This window comes from Salvelinus alpinus, chromosome 8 (assembly GCF_045679555.1).
Source record: "Salvelinus alpinus chromosome 8, SLU_Salpinus.1, whole genome shotgun sequence".
Taxonomy (NCBI): Eukaryota; Metazoa; Chordata; class Actinopteri; order Salmoniformes; family Salmonidae; genus Salvelinus; species Salvelinus alpinus.
The window spans coordinates 62,520,834-62,547,084 of NC_092093.1; the positions used below are offsets into that span (position 1 = coordinate 62,520,834).

General features: G+C 44.6%; 1 protein-coding gene across 1 annotated transcript; it reads right to left on the minus strand.

Annotated features, from left to right (window-relative positions):
* Nucleotides 1-279: 279 nt before the first annotated feature.
* LOC139583409 (centrosome and spindle pole-associated protein 1) lies at nucleotides 280-25,985 on the minus strand. The gene is made up of 28 exons (XM_071414472.1): nucleotides 25,877-25,985; nucleotides 25,576-25,655; nucleotides 25,319-25,409; nucleotides 25,050-25,153; nucleotides 24,621-24,701; nucleotides 24,116-24,208; nucleotides 23,540-23,931; nucleotides 22,672-22,770; nucleotides 21,907-22,001; nucleotides 21,188-21,284; nucleotides 20,965-21,022; nucleotides 20,047-20,408; nucleotides 19,818-19,936; nucleotides 18,809-18,896; nucleotides 18,434-18,554; nucleotides 17,279-17,426; nucleotides 14,748-14,879; nucleotides 14,525-14,637; nucleotides 14,160-14,309; nucleotides 13,918-14,061; nucleotides 13,708-13,821; nucleotides 13,295-13,361; nucleotides 12,981-13,110; nucleotides 12,267-12,415; nucleotides 5,328-5,465; nucleotides 4,291-4,415; nucleotides 3,585-3,741; nucleotides 280-2,116 (listed from the first exon to the last, which is right to left on the minus strand). The coding sequence occupies exons 2-28, from the start codon at nucleotides 25,651-25,653 to the stop codon at nucleotides 1,899-1,901; spliced, it is 3,663 nt and encodes a 1,220-aa protein (XP_071270573.1). The 5' UTR covers nucleotides 25,654-25,655; nucleotides 25,877-25,985; the 3' UTR covers nucleotides 280-1,898.
* Between the last annotated feature and the right edge of the window lie 266 nt (nucleotides 25,986-26,251).

Consider the following 26,251-nt stretch of genomic DNA (forward strand, 5'->3'; position numbering starts at 1 on the left):
CCAACACAAAACACCAGAAAACAGCCATGATGACTAATGTTCAATGTCACTTTCGAAAACAGTAGTTAAGGAATAGTTTCAACATATTAAAACTAGAGTTCAGTTCACATAACAGGGTTGACCTTAAAATGAGGGACAGATGTATGATGGTGAAATCTTGGGATTAAGTGGGTTGACAGAGGGACATGTCCATCTGCTGAATTTATTACAGAATTATTCAACCCTGCATGTGGTCTATATTAAAAGGGCACTTCATTTAATATAACAGGCTTTTAAAATTCAATATTGGTTCACAATTTCTACTTAAAATATCAAAGGGACACAAAAGACACTCTTCGTGGAACGACCCATATGAGTCTAACTCACGAGGAAAGGACTAAGCTTCAAGGACCAGCCTGGACAAAGGCAAGATTATTAAAATAATTTATTTTTAAAACCCTAAATCTTTCTATATATATATATAATCACATCTTTACTTGATACAAACATTTCAACATCAGATTCACGTTTTAAATATACATTAATTTTGCCAAAGTACATTCAAAAGATTGGCAGACCAGAGCCTAGCCATCATCCATACCGTAGCCCTACTGTTGCAGCTCAGGAATTCTTCACTGTCTACTGGCTTCACTCACTGATGCTGCTTGCTCCTCCTCACTACATGGAGCCGTTGTAGCTGGAGTACCAGTCTCTTCAGCTAACATTCCACTCCTTGCCAAAGAGACTGGCCATTCGGCAATCTTCAAATATGAACATTATATCATCATTAATGAGCTCAGATGATTTGATCCTGATTTTCTAACCCTCACAGCTATCCTCCAATCACAATGTTTAATGCAAATTAGACTGATAGGAAACCTTCATTCATACATTCGATTGGAAACATTGGGCTTTCTGACGTAACATGTCATTGTAAACAAACATTGGGCTTTCTGACGTAATATGTCATTGTAAACAAACATTGGGCGCTGGGAGAACAGAGGATTTACGTTTGTTTCATGTTTACCACCAGCCAATGTGATCGCGTCACACCAGAGAAGCTCTCGCCATTCAAACTTCCCCAGCAGTTCATTGTGAACGCTGTAGCCTATTTCATATCCAGCAAGCAAGAGCAAGGCACTTCTTTCCTCAAATATTTATATATTATTTTGAGCAACACAAAATATATATTTTCTATTTCTCAAAATAAGTGACCAAACTATTGTATATTGCTACTGCTGGGACATTGGGCTAGGCTACTGGTTCAAGAGCTATAAAAGCAATACAGAGGATGGAAGAGGGCCCAGTGGAGATGCATGAATTGCGCAAGAAGGGAACAGTGAAGACAGATGTGTAAATTTGAAATGAATCCATAGGCTGAGCTATTAATCCACCAATTTTAATTCTATATGGCGTCAAATTTGCACGCACCTCATGTTCCAGAACGTTGTCATGGAAAATATTAATGTTTCCAACTGCGCTGTAAATCCGGCTGCATATTGAACGTTGAGATTGCCCAAAAGGCCAGTCTCTTTGGCAATGACAAGGAGTGGCAAGGAGTGGAATGTTAGCTAGAGACTGGTACCCAGGCTAAAGCCGTTGTATACAGAGACTGAAATATCTCTGCTACTACCGCTCTCATCTCCATTAGGACGTCTCCTCTGGGGGCTGTATAGATTCAAAATGGATACACATAAGCTACATTCATATTTTTTTTTCGGAGTAAAAAGCACAAGCATGATGTTTTTTTGCGCTCATCTGATCCCGAGACAGAAATAGCCCATGTAGGGATCGACTGCATATAGAAAATACACCTCTTTGGCTTTGAAATCAAGGGCACAGACTTTAGTCAGAAGTAGTGCACTAGAAAGGGATCCTATGTGTAGATGAGAGGTCAACAGACCTAAAAAGGTCACAGGTCATCCATGGTAGGTGGAGGGCCCGTCCCCGTCCAGGATGTCTCTAGTAACCGGCCTCTCTCTCCGGTTCTGACCAGTCCCTAACCGCTTCAGCGGGTCTGATGTGCCAGGCCGCAGCCAGGGCTCCGTGGCAACCGTCTCCACAGACACACGCCTGTCCGGGTGGTATGGGGTGGACCGCAGCGAGAGGTGGTCCCCTTCGTCGGCTGACAGCCCTCCTGGAGACCAGAGAGCCTTGTCATTCACACAGAAAGACACCTGATGGCCCAATCCTAACGTGAGATACCTAGATCTGCATTTATCATGTAATTTATTTTAGAAAGGAATCTACCAAAAAACCTCTTATGTTGCAGCAGTGAATGATTTGCAGTTCTTGGTGCGTTAAGGATGAGGACAACCTTGTCCTCTCCCTCTATTCAGTTATATATAGAGCGCAGGAGGCTGCTGAGGGGAGGACACTCATAATAATGATAGCTGGAATGGAGTGAATTAAATGGTATTAAACACATGGAAACTGTGTATTTGATGTGTTCGATACCATTGTATTCATTCCGTTCCAGCCATTACTATGAGCCCATCCAATTAAGGTGCAACCAGCCGCCTGTGATCTATAGCTATGCCATCATGGAACGCTCTGCCACTAGAGGTTACTGTATGACAGTGCCTCTCCTCTTTCTAAAGATCTAGTTTAACTATACTGTATATATATATATATATATATATACACACACATACACACAGTACCAGTCAAAAGTTGACACACCTACTCAATCAAGGGTTTTTCTTTATTTTCTACATTGTAAAATAATAGTGAAGCCATCGAAACTATGAAGTCACACATATGAGATCATGAAGTAACCAAAAAAGTACTAAATAAATTTGACCAAGAAGGAGAGTGATGGAGTGCTGCATCAGATGACCTGGCCTCCACAATCACCTGACCTCAACCCAATTGAGATGGTTTGGGATGAGTTGGACCGCAGAGTGAAGGAAAAGCAGCCAACAAGTGCTCAACATAAGTGGGAGCTCCTTCAAGACTGTTGGAAAAGCATTCCTCATGAAGCTAGTTGAGAGAATGCCAAGAAAGTACAAGCTGTCATCAAGGCAAATGGTGGCTACTTTGAAGAATCTCAAATGTAAAATATGATTTGTTTAACACTTTTTTGGTTACTACATGATTCCATGTGTTATTTCATAGTTTGTCTTCACTATTATTTTACAATGTAGAAAATAGTAAAAATAAAGAAAAACCCTGGAATGAGTAGGTGTATCCAAATGTTTGACTCGTAGTGTATATGAATAGTAGTTTTGTTGTCTCTTGGCGTCTTTCCAATATATAAATATTTTTATTTGGGCTCCCGAGTGGCGCAGCGGTTTAAGGCACTGCATCTCAGTGCAAGAGGCGTCACTGCAGTCCCTGGTTCGAATCCAGGCTGCATCACATCCGGCCGTGATTAGGAGTCCCATATGGCGGCGCACAACTGGCCCAGCGTCGCCCGGGTTTGGCCGTCATTGTAAATAAGAATTTGTTCTTAACTGACTTCCCTAGTTAAATAAAGGTTAAATAATTATATATTTTTTAAATGTAGAATTGAATGTCCTTGTCTATAACTGTTCTGTACTTTAATGTAATAAAGTAAACCACAAAGACATGTGATGTCAGAGGTCACTCCCTGTCGCTCTCACCTGATCTCCAGTCGTGGTCGTTGAAGTCATCCAGTCTGTGGATGCGTCTCTGGTTGCGGTCCTTAACCCCCTCAAGGTTCAGGCTGGCCACAGAGAATAGAGACTGGGCATCCGGTTGGCCCTCGTCATCCCTCTGACCACCGGGAGTCAACATGTCCTGGACCACGACATGGAAACATCACAACATCTCTCAGTACAGCAGGTTACTAAAGATTACGGGTTACTAAAGACTACAGAGAGAATATACACTTGTCCATGACACAAACTGTTCACATCCCTCTTGTTAGCGGAGAGAACATTTTGCAGGTCTTATGTCTTATGTGATATCTGAGTGACTCAACAAAATCGATGGGCTAAAAAATGTTAGCTAACATGGGCTAGTTGATAAACTGGACATTTCTGCAATGACTGACATGAAGAGGAAAACTGCTGCTGCACTCCCCAGCTTGAACGAGTTGAAAGCCTGATCGTGTTCCTTCCGCCCAGAACATGTGTTTGTTCATCTCCCCTTATCTTCTAATTCTAAAACCTAGAAAAGAGGGACGGTATGTGTATTATCTTCACTAGAATCCTTTCCCCAATGCCTGTCTCAAATGGTGGACATGAATGGACTCATTAAAGAGCTGTTGAAGTGGCACTAATTATGTAATGAGGACTCTTCTGAAGCTACAGGCCTTTCTTTCACTCCTCTGGAATAGACTCTTACATCCTCAAAGTCTCTTCTCCTGGCGGGCCTCCTGCTCTCCCTCTCCTGGGCTGAGGGCTGTCTGGACCTCAGGTTAACCTGGGCTTGCGTTGGGGATGGGGACCCTGTGTCACCATTGGGGTAATCTGAGGACACGGCACAGTAACACATTCACAAACAAGCAAGGTTAGATGACTGAATTGCTATTACTCCAAGTCTCTTAAAAATGAACATGCTACAGCAGTGGTAAAAATATGAAGTGAGGGCAATATTTGGGGGTTAACACTATAGCAGCTGCAGCACATTCCCTTCCTACCTTCCTCTCTCAGTCCGGTCTTGCTAAACCCACCATGCAGCTGGCACAGGCTCTCTGCCCTCTCGCAGGACTGGCACCAGCTGTGTAGGTGCCATTGGCTTCACATGTGCCGTGTTGACACTGGCAGCTACCCAGATCGTGCCCAATGCCCCTCCCCTCAATTGGCTGTATGTGTGTGTGTGTTCATCCCATATCCACTTCATTGTAATACTGTACCCCAATGTATCACTATTCATTTCTTTCCAGTAAGCATATCCTCAGGAGAATATTTGTTCGGTCACCGACAACACCAGGCCACACCTCCTCTAAAAAAACAGGCTGTATGCCCAGCAGGCTCACCAATAAAAACAGGCTGTATGCCCAGCAGGCTCACCAATAAAAACAGGCTGTATGCCCAGCAGGCTCACCAATAAAAGCGCTCTCTGACTCCAATAAACAGACTCTCTGGTGGTCTTGGCCTGGCTTCTCCCTCTGACAGGATAGACACAGAATAACAGCCAGTCAGACACCCAGAAAAACCTCAGTCTGGACCAAGTCAGACATGAGTTTCCCCAGCCAGGAGCGGCCAGAGGAAGCTGGCTCAGATGTAACAAGAGAACAGTGAACTCACAGGATGATAACGAGGCTGACGCTCCACATACGGCTCAAAGAAGTCTGTCAGGATGGGAGAGACGCATTAAGAACAGTGTGTGTGTCTCTCTCTCTCTCTCTCTGTCTGTGCGTGCGTGCGTGCGAGACTGACCTGACTCTTCTCCTCTCCTCATGTTCCTGATCCTGCGTTGTTGCTCCCTGAGCAGAGCCTGCTGCTGGATGTCCAGACTGTGTTCATCACTGGGGGGGTCGGGGTACACATGATGCACCTCCTCACGAGATGCGCTGTCTATAACACACACACACAGTTTAGTCCCTGCCTTCAGTTTTACCACCTCCTCACGAGATGCACTGTCTATAACACACACACAGTTTAGTCCAGCTTAGTCCCTGCCTTCAGGATTACCACCTCCTCACGAAATGCACTGTCTATAACACACACACACATAGTTTAGTCCAGCTTAGTCCCTGCCTTCAGGATTACCACCTCCTCACGAGATGCGCTGTCTATAACACACACACACATAGTTTAGTCCAGTTTAGTCCCTGCCTTCAGGATTACCACCTCCTCACGAGATGCACTGTCTATAACACACACACACATAGTTTAGTCCAGTTTAGTCCCTGCCTTCAGGATTACCACCTCCTCACGAGATGCGCTGTCTATAACACACACACACATAGTTTAGTCCAGTTTAGTCCCTGCGTTCAGGATTACCACCTCCTCACGAAATGCACTGTCTATAACACACACACACATAGTTTAGTCCAGCTTAGTCCCTGCCTTCAGGATTACCACCTCCTCACGAGATGCACTGTCTATAACACACACACACACACAGTTTAGTCCAGCTTGGTCCCTGCCTTCAGGATTACCACCTCCTCACGAGATGCACTGTCTATAACACATACACACAGTTTAGTCCAGCTTAGTCCCTGCCTTCAGGATTACCACCTCCTCACCATGACACAGATGTCAGGCAGTGCAGCGGTGGTCATGTGTACGGATGCAGCACTAATGGTGGATGCAGATTAGCCTATCACAGTGGATTTCCTCCCACACCAGCCAATCGGAGGGACTCTCTCTGGCCAGTGTCCACTATGATGAGAGGCTAAGCTCTGTATTACAGTATAGGCTCAGCTGCGGCCAAGATTAAACTGATAGTCGACCTCTAATGGAAAACATCCTTTGTCCTCAACCCCTCCATCAGTCTACACTGAGTGTAAAAAACATTAGGAACTTTAGGAGCTCTTTCCATGACAGACTGACCAGGTGAATCCAGGTGAAAGCTATAACCCCTTATTGATGTCACTAAATCCACTTCAAATCAGTGTAGATGAAAGGGAGGAGACAGGTTAAAGAAGGATTTTTAAGCCTTGAGACAATTGAGACATGGATTCTGTATGTGCGCCATTCAGAGGGTGAATGGGCAAGACAAAATATTTAAGTGCCTTTGAATGGGGTATGATAAATAGTAGGTGCCAGGTGCACCGGTTTGAGTGTCAAGAACTGCAACGCTGCTAGGTTTTTCACACTCAACAGTTTCCCATGTGTTTCAAGAATGATCCAGCCCCCAGCCAACAAGCATAGAAGTCAACATGGGCCAGCATGCCCTGACAAATCAAGGCTGTTCTGAGGGTAAAAGGGTGTGCAACTCAATAATACGAAGGTGTTCGTAATGTTTTGTACACTCGGTGTATACACTGAGGCAGTGCCATGGGGACTCAGCTACTCTGCAGTCTAGACACTGAGCAGTGAGCTGCAGATGGACTGTAAGGAACATAATTGTTGTGTCAAGACATGACAACCATACTTGAGCATGACTGTACCCCAACTTCTCCGCAAAAGGGAGAGGAAGACATAGGCCGGCTCTGAGGTAGGCCTCTGGAGAGCTATAGTACTGGAGGCAAGAGACGTTCTGCTCACACACAACAGCAATGTGTTTCCACTCACTGGAGTATACACACACTGACGGACTTGCCATTAGGCAGAGGAGGCAATTGCCTCAGGCCTCGAATCAAGGTGCCTCGTAAGCTGGGCATATTATTTTTTTTATATACAAATAAGAAGAGATCTACCATGCTCCACTTGAGGCATAATAAATAAATAATAAAAACAAATCCCCACCCAAATCGGTCTGTTTAAGCTAGAGATGTCTGTATTTTTGTTGACCTTCACCATCTGAGGTAGAAGGTGGCCGAGCTACAGTGGTGTTTGTCAGACCAGGAGACATCCCGAAGATGCTCATGAAAACGCGAACACAATGGTGATCTCTGTTTTGCTCTCCGTCCCCCACAAGTGCCACGGGACTCGTCTGAAGGTACCGGGCTGAAAATGTAATCTATGTGAATAGGGCATTTCCATGTAAAAGGTATACGGGTAATTACACAGCAAAAACAATAAACATTTCCCGGCACTTTCTTATGTCTATCAGATATAGGACAGACACTTCAAAACATAATTTGTTTTGATATAATTTTTGACTGTTATTCAATGCATTTCTATGAGCTAACAGCAATAAGGCCAAATTCAATGTTACATCAAATCATTTTTATACTACAGGGGTCCTAAAATTCCAAATAAAACAGCTAAATGATCCTCGGTATGACCATCTTCAAACAATTCCATATGTTAGCTTAATAGAAACCCAGCCCCAGGCCCTTAGACTCTAGGAGGATACAATACGCATTTCTGTAGTAAAAAGACATAGGATACAGTAAGTGCTGCTGATAATATTACCATTGTCGTCAAGGCAAGGGACATGTATGTGTAGCCTATGTATCTGATGCTGTCTGGCTAAAAAGATGATGGTATGTCATACTATTTTGGGCCAGACAGAATCAGATATGGGCTACATACACTGCTCAAAAAAATAAAGGGAACACTAAAATAACACATCCTAGATCTGAATGAATGAACTATTCTTATTAAATACTTTTTTCTTTACATAGTTGAATGTGCTGACAACAAAATCACACAAAAATTATCAATGGAAATCAAATTTATCAACCCATGGAGGTCTGGATTTGGAGTCACAAAATTAAAGTGGAAAACCACACTACAGGCTGATCCAACTTTGATGTAATGTCCTTAAAACAAGTCAAAATGAGGCTCAGTAGTGTGTGTGGCCTCCACGTGCCTGTATGACCTCCCTACAACGCCTGGGCATGCTCCTGATGAGGTGGCGGATGGTCTCCTGAGGGATCTCCTCCCAGACCTGGACTAAAGCATCCGCCAACTCCTGGACAGTCTGTGGTGCAACGTGGCATTGGTGGATCGAGCGAGACATGATGTCCCAGATGTGCTCAATTGCATTCAGGTCTGGGGAATGGGCGGGCCAGTCCATAGCATCAATGCCTTCCTCTTGCAGGAACTGCTGACACACTCCAGCCACATGAGGTCTAGCATTGTCTTGCATTAGGAGGAACCCAGGGCCAACCGCACCAGCATATGGTCTCACAAGGGGTCTGAGGATCTCATCTCGGTACCTATTGGCAGTCAGGCTACCTCTGGCGAGCACATGGAGGGCTGTGCGGCCCCCCAAAGAAATGCCACCCCACACCATGACTGACCCACCGCCAAACCGGTCATGCTGGAGGATGTTGCAGGCAGTAGAACGTTCTCCACGGCGTCTCCAGACTCTGTCACATGTGCTCAGTGTGAACCTGCTTTCATCTGTGAAGAGCACAGGGCGCCAGTGGCGAATTTGCCAATCTTGGTGTTCTCTGGCAAATGCCAAACGTCCTGCACGGTGTTGGGCTGTAAGCACAACCCTCACCTGTGGACGTCAGGACCTCATACCACCCTCATGGAGTCTGTTTCTGACCGTTTGAGCAGACACATGCATATTTGTGGCCTGCTGGAGGTCATTTTGCAGGGCTCTGGCAGTGCTCCTCCTGCTCCTCTTTGCACAAAGGCGGAGGTAGCGGTCCTGCTGCTGGGTTGTTGCCCTCCTACGGCCTCCTACACGTCGCCTGATGTACTGGCCTGTCTCCTGGTAGCGCCTCCATGCTCTGGACACTACGCTGACAGACACAGCAAACCTTCTTGCCACAGCTCGCATTGATGTGCCATCCTGGATGAGCTGCACTACCTGAGCCACTTGTGTGGGTTGTAGACTCCGTCTCATGCTACCACTAGAGTGAAAGCACCGCCAGCATTCAAAAGTGACCAAAACATCAGCCAGGAAGCATAGGAACTGAGAAGTGGTCTGTGGTCACCACCTGCAGAACCACTCCTTTATTGGGGGTGTCTTGCTAATTGCCTATAATTTCCATCTGTTGTCTATTCCATTTGCACAACAACATGTGAAATTTATTGTCAATCAGTGTTGCTTCCTAAGTGGACAGTTTGATTTCACAGAAGTGTGATTGACTTGGAGTTACATTGTGTTGTTTAAGTGTTCCCTTTATTTTTTTGAGCAGTGTATATAGTAAAACAACGGGGCACTGTTTCGCTCAATAGGATGCTTTCTCTGGTGAGATAGTTTCAGCCACTTGCGAATTGAAGCAAAATTGGCAGGTGCATAGTGCACTGTTCGGATGCTGGAATTATTTTGGATGAATGTACAAAGGTAACCTACATTTTGAATTGATTTGTTTGACAATCAGATGAAAACATCATGACTGGTTGTTGTCATGGCACATTAAACGGTAATACACTTGTACAGTTAAATTACATGTCTTTACTACAAATCCCATAAATCAAATCTGAGGAGGGATGGGGGGGCTCAGAATGGCCTCTACCGCCGGCCTCCAAATCACAAAATCTGCCCCTGTATACATAATAAAGGCATACAATGTTGTCATCACCCTGTGCACTAACTTCGCTAAGCCAGCCTCAGAATTTTGGCCAACCAATCGCAGAGCTCCAATGGATAGCAACTGTCTTCCTCGGACAAGCTCATGTTTGAAACACATGGTAGCCATTGAGGGCATTACAAAAACTGAGAATGGTCATCCAAAAACAAATGGTTTAAATGACTAAATAATGTAACAGTGCACCAGTGGTACTTGCTACTGTGATTCCTGAAACGCAGAGCCTGTTGGAGTATTTTTAGAATCTGAAATTATACTTTTGTTACATTGTTTGCTAGCTCAGCTGGTTTGCTAGCTAGTTTTCAGTCTTATTGACCACCCAACATTGCTAACACTAGCTAGTTAGCTAGTAAGTATATCTTGTTAATATACCTTGTTTTTTCTAAATGTAAGCTAGCTAGCCATGTTATGAATACAACCCTCATCTGCTGTCGACATCAGGATATGATTTGTGAGAGCACTAATTAGCTCCAAAAGGGGTTAGTGCCAACAGTGCTTTCAGAACCTTCCAGTGGCTAGCCACACTAACCTTCATTTGACCAGGTTGCCCTGAAGCAATTGTAATGACAGTCCACCACAACATACCAGAAAACCTCCTGATTAGCAAGTGGTAGGTAGTCTGTCTTCAATTTCATTGTGTATTAAAAACATTTTGAGATCATTGTGAGGGGATTTCACCAGTGGTTAGATGGGGGAATTGGGCTTCCAGCGGGAAGGTTGTCTGGGGTTGCAACAGTAACCGAGTGGGGCGGAGGGGGTCAATTGTTGTGGGGAAGGGTCAATTGTTGTTGTACACATAGATAGGGCTTGGGCTTGTCTAGCACCTACTTGTCCTTTTTTCTAACATGCACATTTGTGAATGTTTGTGTGTAAGTATTCTCTGGACCCCCAAATAAACTCAGCACTGGGAATCCATTCAAAGGTAATTTCCTTTGTTTCAGCCCTGTGTTCTCTCCCTCTGTGTTTATCCTTCCAAACTGTCCGTTACTGATGGATGGCTTTTAAGATGAGTCAACCCATGACCTCATGAGAGTAATGCCATAGCGTGGCGGAGAGGAGACGGAAAGGAGACTTGATGAGGGCTGCACATCCGGCCAAGCTAAACAGAATAGTTGAGCCATGATGCCAGGGTAGTTCAGTATGGTGTGTGTTTCATTTAGCTCCATCAACAGCCAACGGCATCATAGCAGAAGGATTCCTGACCATAAACAACAGGATTCCACAATGACAGTCACCTTGGCAACTAGAGAACACAGAATCCCTCAACAAAATAGATCTTAAATTAAATTTACAGAGCAGATGGGCAGCAGCAGGAATGAACTAAGCCTTGGCAATGGATCATAGAGTTTATCTTATAGGAAGAAAATTGTGTATAGGCTTGTAATTGCATGGGATGTACAGTGCATTCGGAAAGTATTCAGACCCCTTGACTTTTTCCACATTTTGCTATGTTGCAGCCTTATTCTAAAATAGATTAAATATGGTTTTCCCTCATCAATCTATACACGATACCCCATAATGACAAAGCAAAAACAGGTTAATACATTTTTGCAAATGTATTAAAAAGAAAATTAAAAAAATTTAAATGGGAAAATCACATTTACATAAGTATTCAGACCATTTACTCAGTACTTTGTTGAAGCACCTTAGGCAGCGATTACAGCCTCGAGTCTTATTGGGTATGACGCTACAAGCTTGGCACACCTGTATTTGGGGAGTTTCTCACATTCTTCTCTGCAGATCCTCTCAAGTTCTGTCAGGTTGGATGGGGAGCATCACTGCACAGCTATTTTCAGGTCTCTTCAAAGATGTTCGATCAGGTTCAAGTCCGGGCTCTAGCTGAGCCACTCAAGGACATTCAGAGACTTGTCCCGAACCCACTTCTGCGTTGTCTTGGCTGTGTGCTTAGGGTTGTTGTCCTGTTGGAAGGTGAATCTTGGCATTCTTTGCATTCTCTCAACCAGCTTCACCTGGAATGCTTTTCCAACAGTATTGAAGGAGTTCCCACATATGCTGAGCACTTGTTGGCTGCTTTTCCTTTACTCTGCGATCCAACTCCTCCCAAACCATCTCAATTAGGGTGAGGTTGGGTGATTGTGGAGGCCAGGTCATCTGATGCAGCAGTGAAGGGGTCTGAATACTTTCCGAATGCACTATATGCTGTCAATTAACCTCTATATTTGATCTGGGGAGGGCATCAATAAGAGAATGACAAGTGAGAGGGAGAAGACCCATGTCCAGTTATAGTATAAAGAGTGTGTCATTGACTTACCTCTGTATTTGAGCTGGTTGAATTCCCTGATGTTCTGCATGTTGACATGGGCAGCTGCAGCAGCCGTTCCAGAGTTGGGTCGTCTGGACGATCCCTGGGCTCTGATGAGTGCCATCTCAAACACGTCCCCATGGGGGCGCCCTCTGCGCCTGGGCACAACACGGAATGGAACATCAACACGCCACAGTCGCCCATATAAAATATGCATGTTTTGTTTGCAACCATAAACCGACGAGCGTACAGCTTACAGAACGAATAAGTACCTGGTAAATCAGTTTTTTTTTATTAACATGGATTACAGTGTATTGTTCCAGGGATGAGTCAGAATAAAGCTATAGTACCTGGGCCTGTGGATGTTCGACACTTTCAAGTGTTTCTTTCAGACCCGAAGCAGACATGATGGGGTATTCAGCATAGGTTGCTTATACGACCTGAGGAAAGCCTTCTAACTGGCAAAGGCTCAAAGATGTATTCTCCAGTGCTCTTAAGGTGCACTAGTGTTTGAATACATGCAGCACTTTGAAGAGCCATGCGTGACCAGAGCAAAGTTCTGTTATTGAAGCCAAGGGCATTCACCATTCATGAAATGTTTGTTCCTCCTGAACATACCCTGGGCAATTAGGGCAAGACTGTTCAAGGTAAATGGTTTAGATTTGTCAACGTGACCTACTGTGGCCCTGGTGTTACTGTAAGGGGTGTGTCTGTCCTGCCTACCTGGTGGAGATGGCTGTGTCTATCTCCTCTCTGTCACTCTGCAGCAGCTGCCCCTCCAGCCGTCTCTGTTCGCTCCGCAGCTGTCTCCGCAGCGTGGACAACTCGCTGATCACACCCTGCTGCTGGTCCTCTGGCAGGGAGATGGACAGGTAGAGACAGACAGACCGTGGAGAAAGGGAAAGAAACATAGTTGAGAGAAGATATCAGTAAAGTCAGGTATTTTCTCCAGTATTTCTTTGAGTGCTCTATCTCAGTGCTAAGGCAAAAACCAAAACGCCCCAGGACCGAGTTTGGGGAACCCTGCTCTATCTAACCTGTGGCTCGGAGCTGGTTTCTCCTGGCAGGTACAGGTGGAGAGTGTGGTGCTGACATAGAACGCTCCTGGGGACACAAGGAACAAGGAGAGTGAGTGTGTATGTGTGTTTGTGTGTGTCTCTGCAGGGATTAAGGTTAGGGTTGGGGTTGAGCCAGGGTGTGGACATGAAGCCTCTGCCCAGGCTTTGCTGAAGCATCGTACAACGCCTGGATCGGTATTTTACGTATCAGCTTACAACATCATAGGTTATAGCAATCTGGTGCCCGACTGCACAGTCCATTAAGTGTCACACAACCATTGTTTATTGCATGCAATGTCTGAGCAGGCGAACGCGACCAGGGTTAGGGTTATGGCTAGGGTTAAGCCAGGGTGTGGACATGAAGCTAGGGTTAGAGTGACTAAGTTACTTACAGACAGGGCCCTAGAGGAGAGCTGGCTGACAGCAGAGGGAGGTCTGGGAGTGAGGTGCTGCTTCCCCAGTCTCTTCTGCAGGGCTGGGATAGGTGGTGACGGATCTCTCTGACTCTGCATAAAGGACATGGCACAACTCCCACTCAGACGGCTCAGTACAACACCAAGTAGTTTCTACAGTATCTAGTATCTTCTGAACATGTTACACACCTCTTCCTTTCGCGCCCGTCTTTCCCTCTCAACCTGCTGTCTCAGGGTCTTGCTCTCACGCTCTTCCTCCTCCCTGCTCTTCCTGTCCGCCTCTTTACGGCGCTCCTCAGCCTGGCGGATCAGCTCTTCATTCTTGGCACTTTGCTAAAGCAGGGGAAAATACAGAATCCAGTTTCAATACTTGCATCCTTCAACCAATGTGGGTTCATGTATCTAATCAAAAACGATAACCTCCTCCTCACCTCCATCTCCTTCCGTTTCCTCCTCTGCTGCTCCTCCTCAAACTCCTGCTGGATAAGAACCCTCTGCTCTGCCAGCCTCTTCTCCTCCCTCTCCTCCTCCATCCTTTCACGGTCCCTCTCCTTCGCCTCCTTCCTCCTTTTCTCTTCGATCTGTCCATCACAAAACAAACAGCACTGTTCATCACTCTGACCGTGGTCTGTGAGCACAGCCTGGACGGGCTCTTTTGAACACCTATCAAGAACCTTTGTGGTTCTTGTTTGATCCATAGTATCCACAGATCAATAGCATGGTTCCATTATTACTCCCGTGGAGCCAGTGGAGGTGTTCTCCCTGGGTGTAGGCTGAGGGCTGTAGGGCCAGGTACCTGCTGCTTCAGGTAGTCTTTGTATGTGTCCTGATCCTGGAGCTGCTGTGGAGTAGGCTGATCACTGAACACGTTGCTACGGGCGAACTGGGACGTCTGGGCAAAGGAGAAACCTGCAGGGACGGATGGAGAAGGGTGACTCATCAATTCACACACACATACATACAAAAGACCAGGACAGTGAAAACTGACATTTACAGAGTGCCAGTGAGAGTTGGGCTACCTGATATTCCCCTGGGGGTAAGTCCCCCTCCACCTCCAATCCTGCCTACAGAGCCCTGCGGCCATCTCCTGTCCCTGGACTCTGGGTTTACGTACACCTCCTTGTTGATCCTGTGCATTCTGTTCAGATCACCTGGAGGCATGGAGGCATCGTTATCAGCTACAGAGAAACTTTCAATGTAGTGGTGACTCACAGCTTACGCTACAGTGCCTCCTCGCACCAGGGCCAATGCAATGACAACAGAGATGTTGACAGAGAAATAACCCGGAGGCTTACATGCTGACCACACCGCCGGCATCGCATGCATTGCAAAATAAATGTACACATACATGTTATTCAATCATTGCACCCACACTGCTTGCGCGTGTCAATGAACTTGGTTCTATTTGTGAAGCTTGATGCGCTGCAAGTCCGGCCTCTCCCATCTCCTCATTGGTTTTTAGGAGCATATATCCACGTGGGTGATTGAAAGATGAACTGAGGTCCACACTCCAGACCAGTCGGTGGTGGTAATGCACCTTAAAGTTGGTTGCCAACCACCATATAAAGTCCAAAGAAGAAGAAGCCTGAAGGAGGAGAGATTACTAGAAACAAACTCGGTTTACCGTTTTATCCTTGGATTAATTGTCGGAGTAGAGGACCTTGTGCATTTCAGGTAAAATAACAACCCAATGTTTATATACCTGGACAAATTAGCTAGCAACAGCAAGCTAGCTATCTAAATTGCCATAAATGTTTAATGCTTTTTGACTCGTCCCCAAATTAATACAGTTGGTTCAGAGTTTGTTTGGATATTTCAACCTGCATATCCTGGTCGCATCTGGTGTGGGTGGACAAAATCAACACGGGCGTGATGGAGCGGTGTGGTCAGCATGTTAGACTAAATCAAGTGACTGAAAACTAAGGTTTCATAGACAAATTCAGAGAAGTTATCATTTTGGTTTTTACAGTTGCTACGTATATGAATAAACCTAAATCTAACGGTAAAGACAGAGCAACTAAAGAGGACTAACGACTATGATGAACTCAGCAAAAAAAGAAACGTCCCTTTTTCAGGACCCTGTCTTTCAAAAGATAATTTGCAAAAATCCAAATAACTTCACAGATCTTCATTGTAAAGGGTTTAAACACTGTTTCCCATGCTTGCTCAATGAACCATAAACAATTAAGACACTAACAGCTTACAGACGGTAGGCAATTAAGTAAATTCACAGTTATGAAAACTTAGGACACTAAAGAGGCCTTTCTACTGACTCTGAAAAACACCAAAAGAAAGATGCCTAGGGTCCCTGCTCATCTGCGTGAACGTGCCTTAGGCATGCTGCAAGGAGGCATGAGGACTGCAGATGTGCCCAATCCAATAAATTGCAATGTCCGTACTGTGAGACGCCTAAGACAGCGCTACAGGGAGACAGGACCGACAGCTGATTGTCCTCGCAGTGGCAGACCACGTGTAACAACACCTGCACAGGATCGGTTCATCCGAACATCACACCTGCGGGACAGGTACAGGATGGCAACAACTGCCCGAGTTACACCAGGAACACACAATCCCTCCATCAGTGCTCAGACTGTCCGCAATAGGCTGAGAGAGCCTGGACTGAGGACTTGTAGGCCTGTTGTAAGGCAGGTCCTCACCAGATATCACCGGCAACAACGTCACCTATGGGCACAAACCCACCATCGCTGGACCAGACAGGACTGGCAAAAAGTGCTCTTCACTGACGTGTCGCGGTTTTGTCTCACCAGGGGTGATGGTCGGATTCGCGTTTATCGTCAAAGGAATGAGCATTACACGAGGCCTGTACTCTGGAGCGGGATCTATTTGGAGGTGGAGGGTCCGTCATGGTCTAGGGCAGTGTGTCACAGCGTCATCGGACTGAGCTTGTTGTCATTACAGGCAATCTCAACGCTGTGCGTTACAGGGAAGACATCCTCCTCCCTCATGTGGTACCCTTCCTGCAGGCTCATCCTGATATGACCCTCCAGCATGACAATGCCACCAGCCATACTGCTCTTTCTGTGCGTGATTTCCTGCAAGACAGGGATGTTAGTGTTCTGCCATGACCAGCAAAGAGCCCGGATCTCAATCCCATTGAGCACGTTTGGGACCTGTTGGATCGGAGGGTGAGGGATAGGGCCATTCCCCCCAGAAATGTCCGGGAACTTGCAGGTGCCTTGGTGGAAGAGTGGAGTAACATCTCACAGCAAGAACTGGCAAATCTGGTGCAGTCCATGAGGAGGAAATGCACTGCAGTACTTAATGCAGCTGGTGGCCACACCAGATACTGACTGTTACTTTTGATTTTGACCCCCCACTTTTGATTTTGACCCCCCCTTTGTTCAGGGACACATTATTCCATTTCTGTTAGTCACATGTCTGTGGAACATGTTCAGTTTATGTCTGTTGTTGAATCTTGTTATGTTCATACAAATATTTACACATGTTAAGTTTGCTGAAAATAAATGCAGTTGACAGTGAGGACATTTATTTTTTTGCTGAGTTTATATAAAATCAAAAGGTAACGTACTGATGAGATTTCCCCTGTCGTCTTTGAGAGGGGCCCCTCCTCCCCCCTTCCCCCAGGGATCATAGGCCTTCATCTCGGCCTCGATCTTGGCATCATAGCGATCCCTTTTCTCCCTCTCCTGTCTTTTTCGCTCCTCTCTTTCCTGGATCTGTGGCAAGAGGGGGGAAGATGCCATCAAGTACTGGTCATTAAATTTCATTTAAAAAAAATGTCTGAGTTAATTTGAGAGATAAGAAAAAGTCAATATATTCAAACTGAGCTCTACAGTATGTAGGAAATGAAACGTGTTCCCTTTTCTACTGCTCTTGTGATATTCCTGCTTTATTCCCTTTACCTTGGAAAAGTGCTGACTCCACTCTTGCCTGATCTCTTCCTGTCAAAATATTGCAGTCTGTCACTAATCTGAATCATTGGTTTCCTGTTCCTCTGGCATCAGCAGAGGGAAACAAAACAGTCTGACGCCGCTAGCTAGCAGAGTTAGCATCTCACTAAGCCGCCCTCCACCTTCACTCTCACAGGGTCATGTTCAGTAGCGCACAACACAGCAAAACATTTTGATACAAATATGCAGTTATTGGTCCACATAATAATGCTGTGATGACTAAGAAACTGGATCAATATTTAATGGTTTATTCTTCACTACAACCGGACTTAGTCAATCTTGGCCAGTTGTGAGTCCACAGAGATGGCCAGTAGGGAGAGATATGGGGTGAAGGAGAGAGAGCGGGGGGGGGGTAGAGAGAGGGAATCAGTAAGGTGAGGTAAGGACGAGAGGACAGACTTTTCTCTCAGTCTTTTATCACACCAATGAGAGTACGGCTCCACCACTCTTACCCCGCCTCCATACCACAGCTGGGGAGAAATTGAAGCCCAGACACAGCCCTTAGCCATGGTATATTGGCAATATACCACAAACCCCAGAGGTGTCTTATTGCTATTATAAACTGGTTACCAGCGTAATTCGAGCAGTAAAAATAAATGTTTTGTCATACCCGTCGTATACGGTCGACATACCACAGCTTTCAGCCAATCAGCAATCAGGGCTCGAACCACCCACTTTATAATGTATCATGATGTCCTGTGATATTGTTTATGTCAATGGGATTTTCCCTTGTTTAAACAAAGTTTAAATACATTTTTCAATGTGTAGCCTACCTGTTGTCTCAATGCTCCCTGGTAGTTCAACACACTCTCCTTGGACTGCTTGGGCCTCTCTCCTATCGCTCCAACACCCAGCCCAGCTCCAGGGAGGGCCACAGCTTGCTGATAGGCTCCTCTGGAGAAAGACATTCAAACATTATGGGTAACCATATCAACACAATACCCCTAGTTGTGAGAGACATATAGCCTCCACACAGCTCTCAATGCTTGCTTAGGGTGCCCTCTTCTGTTTCTTTAAATAACTCAAACCTGAAGTTGTGTTACTTAGCAATGAGCTGTATGAAAACAAATGTGTGTGAGTGGGTGACTTGTGTGCAGGTCTCCAGACAATGTGGAACGGTATGGAATTCCTGTACTAAGGACACCCACCGGGCCCCTTGATGTCCAGGTGGAGGCATCATTCCTGGAGGCAGATTTGAGAAGACCATGGGCTGCCCTCCACCTCCTTGAGGTCCATCTAAAGGGAACGATAGGAGAACACTATATCAGTTGGATATCAAAACAACACACATACACACCAAAAAAGTGTCCAAAACATTGTCAGACCTTTACTGAATTAACAAAGGCAGCTACAACGGGTGTTCTAAAGCTATGTTAGTAGATTGCCATGTTTTGGCACAGAACAGCAGCCCTCACGTCTTTGCCCGGCACACACACACACATCTCTGGATCAGAGGAGGCTGGTGAGGGGAGGACGGCTTATAATAATGAATGGAATGGTACCAAGCACATGGAAACCAGGTGTTTGTGTTTGAGACCATTCCATGCATTCCTTTCCAGCCTGACTATGAACCTGTCCTCCCCATTTAAAGTACAACCAGCCACCACTGCCCTGGATGGATACCTTCCCATCTGATAAAGTATAGTGAGTATTGACTATTGAACAATAGGAGACATTTCTCCAGAAGTGGAGCATATTGGATGCTGTTGCTCACATACATCTGGACTAGGAGTCTGTGGAACTCATTTCCAATAAGCTGTCTGTCCATGAGCCGTATAAATCATGAGTGGGTCATATGAGCGTTATGGGAAACAGTGCCAAGCCCTGTTGGCCCATGATCTGGTGACATAGTGGCTTCATAATAAAATGGTAATGAACCTCCATGGAGAGCCCCGGGGGGTTTATTTAAGGCTTAGTGGATTACTCACCGCCAACAATGGAGTCACCATATATTACCAAGAGAATTCAATGACAGTGAATCACAATTGTCTGCAATAAATCTGTCTAATTTTAAGGATTGCCAGATCCTAAACCTCTGAGTGCACGATATCACAAAATAAGAAGAGAGAAAAGGATTATGGTTTAATCCTGTCACGAGGCCTCTTTCCCAAAACACAGTACAGTATATTTTGCACAGTTGTTAACTGAGATACTAACAGTGGAGCAGATTTTTGTCCAGTGGATTCCTTGCTCCATAGTAGTAATAGGCCTCATCATACGGAGTCCTGTAGGCATCAGTTAGAGTGGGCGGCAATGGAGGAGGTAAGCTAGCAATTCTGGAAAAAGCAACACACACACAATTTTTATACACACATTTTTTTTTTTTTTAAACAACGACTGACCAAGTAAAGATCGACTTTTGTTACCTCATCTTGTTTCACTGTACCTTGGGGCGACTATCTCTCCCAGGGTACTAGAGAGGCTCCTGTGGAAGTCTTCATTGAGAGGGGCGCCCCCAGGCACCCCCATGCCTGCCCCTGCTCCAGCCCCCATTCCTAACCGCGGCCCCCCTGCCCCTGTTAGTTGACCCAAGATGTTAGTGTAGTCCATTGGAGGGGAGGGGAAGGCAACACGGGGCCTCCCAGGGGGACCTCTCTCCTCTGTGCCCGCCTCAGGCATCTCCTGGCGGGGCCTGGGGCTAGAGTTGGTCCCCGGGGCGTCAAGGCCTACTCCGGGTCTATAGGGGATGTCACGTCTCCGGCCCTCATATTCGCGGTTCACCGCCCCAAACTGCATAATGCGGTCAGGCTGGGAGTACACGTGGAAAGAGACTATGTGACTCATGGTGGTCAAAAATGATGGAACACTTGAATACATCAGAGTGAAAGTTTAGTCACCATCTATGGTAAAGTACAAAGTAATTCAGGGGCAGAAATATATTAAACGATTATCAGTGTAATTGATTCAGAGCGATGTGAAATGTGCTGACGATGCCATTGTTGTGAAAAGGGCTACTTTCCAAAAGACTTGACAAGCTATTCAGACATGATTCAAAGTCTTTCCTGAAAACATAAAAACCCAAGTCAAAACAGTCACTGGAAATGAGTGAACAAACAAACATCTTGTTATGACATATTTGTTTGTTTCTCCAGAGCTTGAAATACATGATTTACATTCTGGCAAAATGTAAGAGTACACATCATTACAATATTGTTACCACCACAGCATATTTGTTAAGTCATGAACTTACATTCTCTTTCATATGGTTAACCATACTTTCATAACCCAAATGTCATACAGTATGCATTTCAAGGACAATACAGTATGCAATACATCCTCGAAAAATATTAACAAACCCTTTTACCTGTTTCTCTGGGTCAATCGCCCCAGTGGCAGCAACCCTCAGCTCAAGATCCTTCTCCCTAAAAAAAAATATATATATTACAAAAATATTTAAACAATTTTTACACACTATCCACTGACATTCACGGTTTATAACCCAACATAGGGCCCTGGTCATATCTAACAACCAACTTGACCCATACTGGTGTGAAAGATACCATGAAATCTCCCAGTGTTAAACTCACTTCTTTTTGTTCCTCTGCCCCTCAGCCATCTGTTCCAGCAGCTCCTGTCTGTAGCGGTCCTTCCGCCTCTGTGTGGCCACATCCCCCTCTGTTTCCCCTGAGAGAAATCCCAACACACAACAAATAGCCCTTCAACTTAACAAGCATGTGTTAGAGCAGGGATGGGTCAACTGTTTGGCTCGAGGGCCACATCGGGATTTCAAAATTCAACGGAGGGACGCACAGATTTGTTTTGGAGCGATTTGTTTGTCAAAATCTATTTGTGGGTCAGAAAAAGGGAAGTTATTTGACAATATAAAATATATAGGTCCATTATAATTTCTACGTTTTAGATGTTCAAGTTTGGTCTGGAGTATTTTTTGGTACCCAAAATAATCATTTTCACCCCCCCCAAAAAATTATCCAGCAGCCGTAGTTTTCCCACCCGTGTTACAGCTAATGACGTTTCACATTTATGTTAGTTAAATGAACTTTAAATGTCCCAGACACACAGTACTGCTTTATACAAAATAGAAATTGTACATTACACATTCAACATAAGACATACATTACAGGTTACCCGTCATTCACATTACACACTTCTCATATAGCCACATACATAACACATCTAATGTTATTAGTTACAGCTACCGGTATATAGATATAGCCTACCTGTATCTAAAGATCAGACCTGAACACACACACACATGCTAAACATGCATTAAATGAGTGGCTCCTACCGCCGATCATGAGTCCGGTGAAAAACTGGGCCTTGTCCTTGTGGGCTGCAGACCTGGATCTCTCGGCGGTCTTCATGGCCGCTGGCATCACAGCACTGGAGAACAGTTACACCGTTACATAGACAGACAGTAGCTAGGTTAACATCTGCAGTTCAGTTCACCCAATCAATGAACCACCTCATAAAACACATGGCCTAGCCAATAAGTACTCCTCGCAGCCCCACCCAAGTCAACCCGCACCACCACCTCACACACTACCACAACAGATCCCAGTGTCTGACTGCAGTCTTCTCTTTACCCAGTGACCCAGACACTAAAGAGTAAAGACCCATCACAGTCAAATCAATGCAGCTCCCCTGATGGAATTGAAGTGAGTGTCTGCCTGGGGCTAAAACCCAAACCTCAATGAGAGGGATTGCTCTCTTACACAGCTTATTGAACAGTGGTTCTATTTAGAAGCACAGAAATGGCATGACAATCAAATGCAATGGAAGAACAAAATATTTTACACAGGAATGCAATAAATAAACAAGCCTGGGAGTCGGGACTAAAGATAAATCTTGTACATTACAGTTCTGCTTCCTTTGTAAACTTCCTCAACAATCAATACAGGAACAGATCGATAGAGAGGTTTTATACACGTGGTGGCCAACTCTGCTAAAGTGATTACCTTAGTGGCCATTTAATACATTTATCCTCAATTTTAGTTAAGGAAACAGGCCCTGACTGATCTAATGAGTTTAATTCCAGTGGGTCACTCAGTACTTGGGTTTTGGTGTCACCGACTGGGACTTTCTGATCCGGTCGTTGAAGTCCTCTTCATGGACAACAGGCGGCTCCACCTCCCTCCTCTCCCGCAGAACTCTGCCATAGAAAGAAAATACTCTGTTAAAAGGCCCGGTTTTTATCTCAATATCAAATCATTTCTAGATAACAATTAAATACCTTACTGTGATTCTTTTCAATTAAAATTGTCAAAAAGAAAGAAATTGTTTCTTAGCAAAGATCAATTTCTCAAGGAAGAACTTTGCTAGGACTTTCTGGGAGTGGTCTGAGTGTGGAGGGAAAACCTGAAAATGAGCTGATATTAGCAGAGAGGTTTGGAACCCTCTTTCTTATCGGTCTCTTAACTAATGTTGCCACCAGGCAAGCCAAAACTCCATCCCACCAAAACAGGCTGAACTTTCAGGTGGTCTTTTCAAACTGCTAATACATTAAAAGTACATTATCATAGTTTTCACAATATTATTCCAACCTCAGTGTGGGAATATATATACAAAACACAGAAAAATCATGTTTTTGACTGCACTGGGCCTTTAAACAGGAAGATTACAATGATCGCTATATATTTACACAGTAAGATGTTCTAAATGTTTTGTACACTGTGTAAATATATAGCGATCATTGTAATCTTCCTGTTTAAAGGCCCAGTGCAGTCAAAAACATGATTTTTCTGTGTTTTATATATATATTCCCATATTCACCTGGTCAGTCTCATGGAAAGAGCAGGTGTTCATAATGTTTTGTACACTCAGTGTATTTCTTTACAGCGGCAGGTAGTTTGCCGATAGAAAAAAATATATAGCTTATAGATGGGGTAGTGCTGGATCTGATCAACTCTCCTGTGAAGCACCTGTCAGGGCTGTGATTAACTATTCTCCTCTCTCTTCTCCCAGTGTACTCTGGCTCTCGACTCCGTCTGGATCTCCCCCTCTCCAAGAACTCAAACTCCTCTTCTTCCTCCTCAGAGTTGTACTCATCCCTGTGCCTGCTTCTCCTCCTGGGCCTCCTCCTCTTCCAGCGCTCCAGGGACTCCTCTGGTCTGTGGAGCTCCCAGTGCCTCCGGCCTCGTGGGGACTGACCCTCTGTCCCTGTCCCCCTGTCGGTTAGGGTGGCAGCGTCCCTCTTGGATGGGAGTCGCTCCCAAGGCTGGCCTCCATGGTTAAGCTGGGTGTTATGCTGGGCCTCTGGTATGGCTGGGGGAGAATAAAGTACAGTTGGACTCACAGTCTCCGGGGCCTGCTCCTGTGAATCAGGAAAGAGATGTGTTAAATGATCAAAATGTGGCAACATGCTGTGGATCTTAGTCAAATGTAGCCAATAAACAGGAGCGTCAAACGTAAACTTATTAAAAACACATTGAATAGGTAGAGATATTTTCACAAAAAAGACATACATCTTATTCAAGGTATGCATAATCTATTGTTACCTGAGAGGCATTTGAAAGTAGTCTCCTTATTTGCCCTGGCCGTCCTTTAAGGAAGAGGTTGTATTCCTTGTTTCTTTCATCTCTTAATTTGTCCTGGAGGAAGACAACACAAACTTGCCCATCTTCAAATCATAAGCCATTCAGTTGTTTAAAAAAAAAATCCATTGAAGAGTATTTTATTTGACCAGGTAAACATGATGCTAAGTTAGCTACAGCATGCCAGCATACACAAGTATCAACTAAAGTAGTTGCTGTGGGACACCAAATCTTATCTTGCACAATCAACATTGGGAAACAAATGTAAACCACTGTACTATATCACTCCTTAAGTCATTCTAAGGTAAAAGGGCCTCTCGGTGCAATGAAAGAGGGCTTGGTCGGTATGTTAGCCAGGCCATGGTGACCTAGCATTCTGTTAACTCCCACTAAAGTATGTCGTCCCCCCCCCCCCCCCACACACACACACACACACACACACACACACACACACAGAGTAAATGGCTACCTTGGCAAATCTCCTCTCACCAATGGGTAAGGAGAGGCCTTGAGCCTGTGGGCCAGGTTCACCAGTATGCAGATCCTTTTTCTAGAGTTAGAGATTGGAAGGGTCAGTGTGGCACGGGAAATAACAAAAGGGGTGCAACAATCTGTTTTAATAGACACTGTCCTGTAAAGATGGATCCAACCCAAACTCTGTTCTTCAAAGGAAATTCCATTTTAAAGGCTACTTTCAATAACACCTCAGCTGATGTGATGTGGACAGATAGAGAAGGGGATTCCCTACCTTTCTTCCCTCGCCAGTAAATTCCTGCAAGTTTTTGTGAGAACTAAGAAAATGCAGTTGGAAACTTACGGTTATTTTTGTTATACCCATCATGGTACCTTAGTAAGGAACAGTATAATAGATTGCGTTCTAAACATAACTACAGCAAACCTGAGCCACATATCGTCTGTAGTCCAAACGAAGCTCTTGCTTGAGTTTTTGCTTCTTCTGCTCATATTCTGCTCCCAACTGCAAACTTAATCCTGAGCTCTCCTCTGGAAGAAAAAAAAACCCATCAGACTTTAATCATTAGCAAGTGTTGCATATCACTAGCAATTCCACAGACACACAACAAACCACACCTTACCCCACGACAATTCAAATCAAATCAAACTTTATTTGTCACATTGGTGGTCATAGAACCATAGGCTACACTGTACCTCTGCCAGGGTTTGGAAGTTCTCTTTGAGTTGATGCCCAGTCAAATGGAGCAGCGTTCTCCTTTACAGAGTTTACATTGTCTGACTTTGTCTGTTGCAGTGGTAAAATAAAGATAATATAGGCCATTTACTTCAATCATTTATGGAATCAAATCATTGACAACATTTGAGGAAAGCTTTTAACATGAAACTAACATTTGGCCAAACATTTGGAGTTTGCAGCCATTACTCATTATTACATTGGCACAATTACACACCTTGATTGTCATGTAAGGTGGTTCCTCCTCTTTCAAACATGCCCTCTCTTTAGCCAAAAAACGATCTAGGTTATCCATTCCTGCATAAAATACAAATACATGCTCGAAATGAGGAAAAAGCTAGGCTAGAGCATCCATATTTCCGTTGTTAGGCAACCACTATACACAAAGCAAAATGGCTAACGTTAGCTAATTTTAATTACAGTCCTTGCGAATGTTAGAAACTTGTCCCAAAAAAAAAAAATTATTCTTCATGCAACACGTTTAGGGAAATATTAACCCAAACCAACATGGTACCTACCGCATGAACAATCTTTGTGACAAACAATGAATTATGAAGTGCGCTGTCTGAATGAATGACCATAAAGTGGTGCAGCTAGTTCAGCAGGGTCGCGAGACTTCGCACTGCCACACGAACTTCAATACGTTTTTTTTATCAGGTTGTTTTTAAGATTCAAAAATTGTGCTTCACAAGTCTAACAATACCAACACATTGACATTATTTGGCTTTCAAATCTAAATTAAATGTACTAATTACTTTGTTTCTAAATAACAAATCAGTAAAAAGGGTCTGCATTTCAAACATTCCCCAGAAGATGTCAGTATTTCGATTTGTATCACGTCGTCTGCTGTGTTGTTTGGACTAAACCATCACGTCAATGGGTGTTTTTTTGAG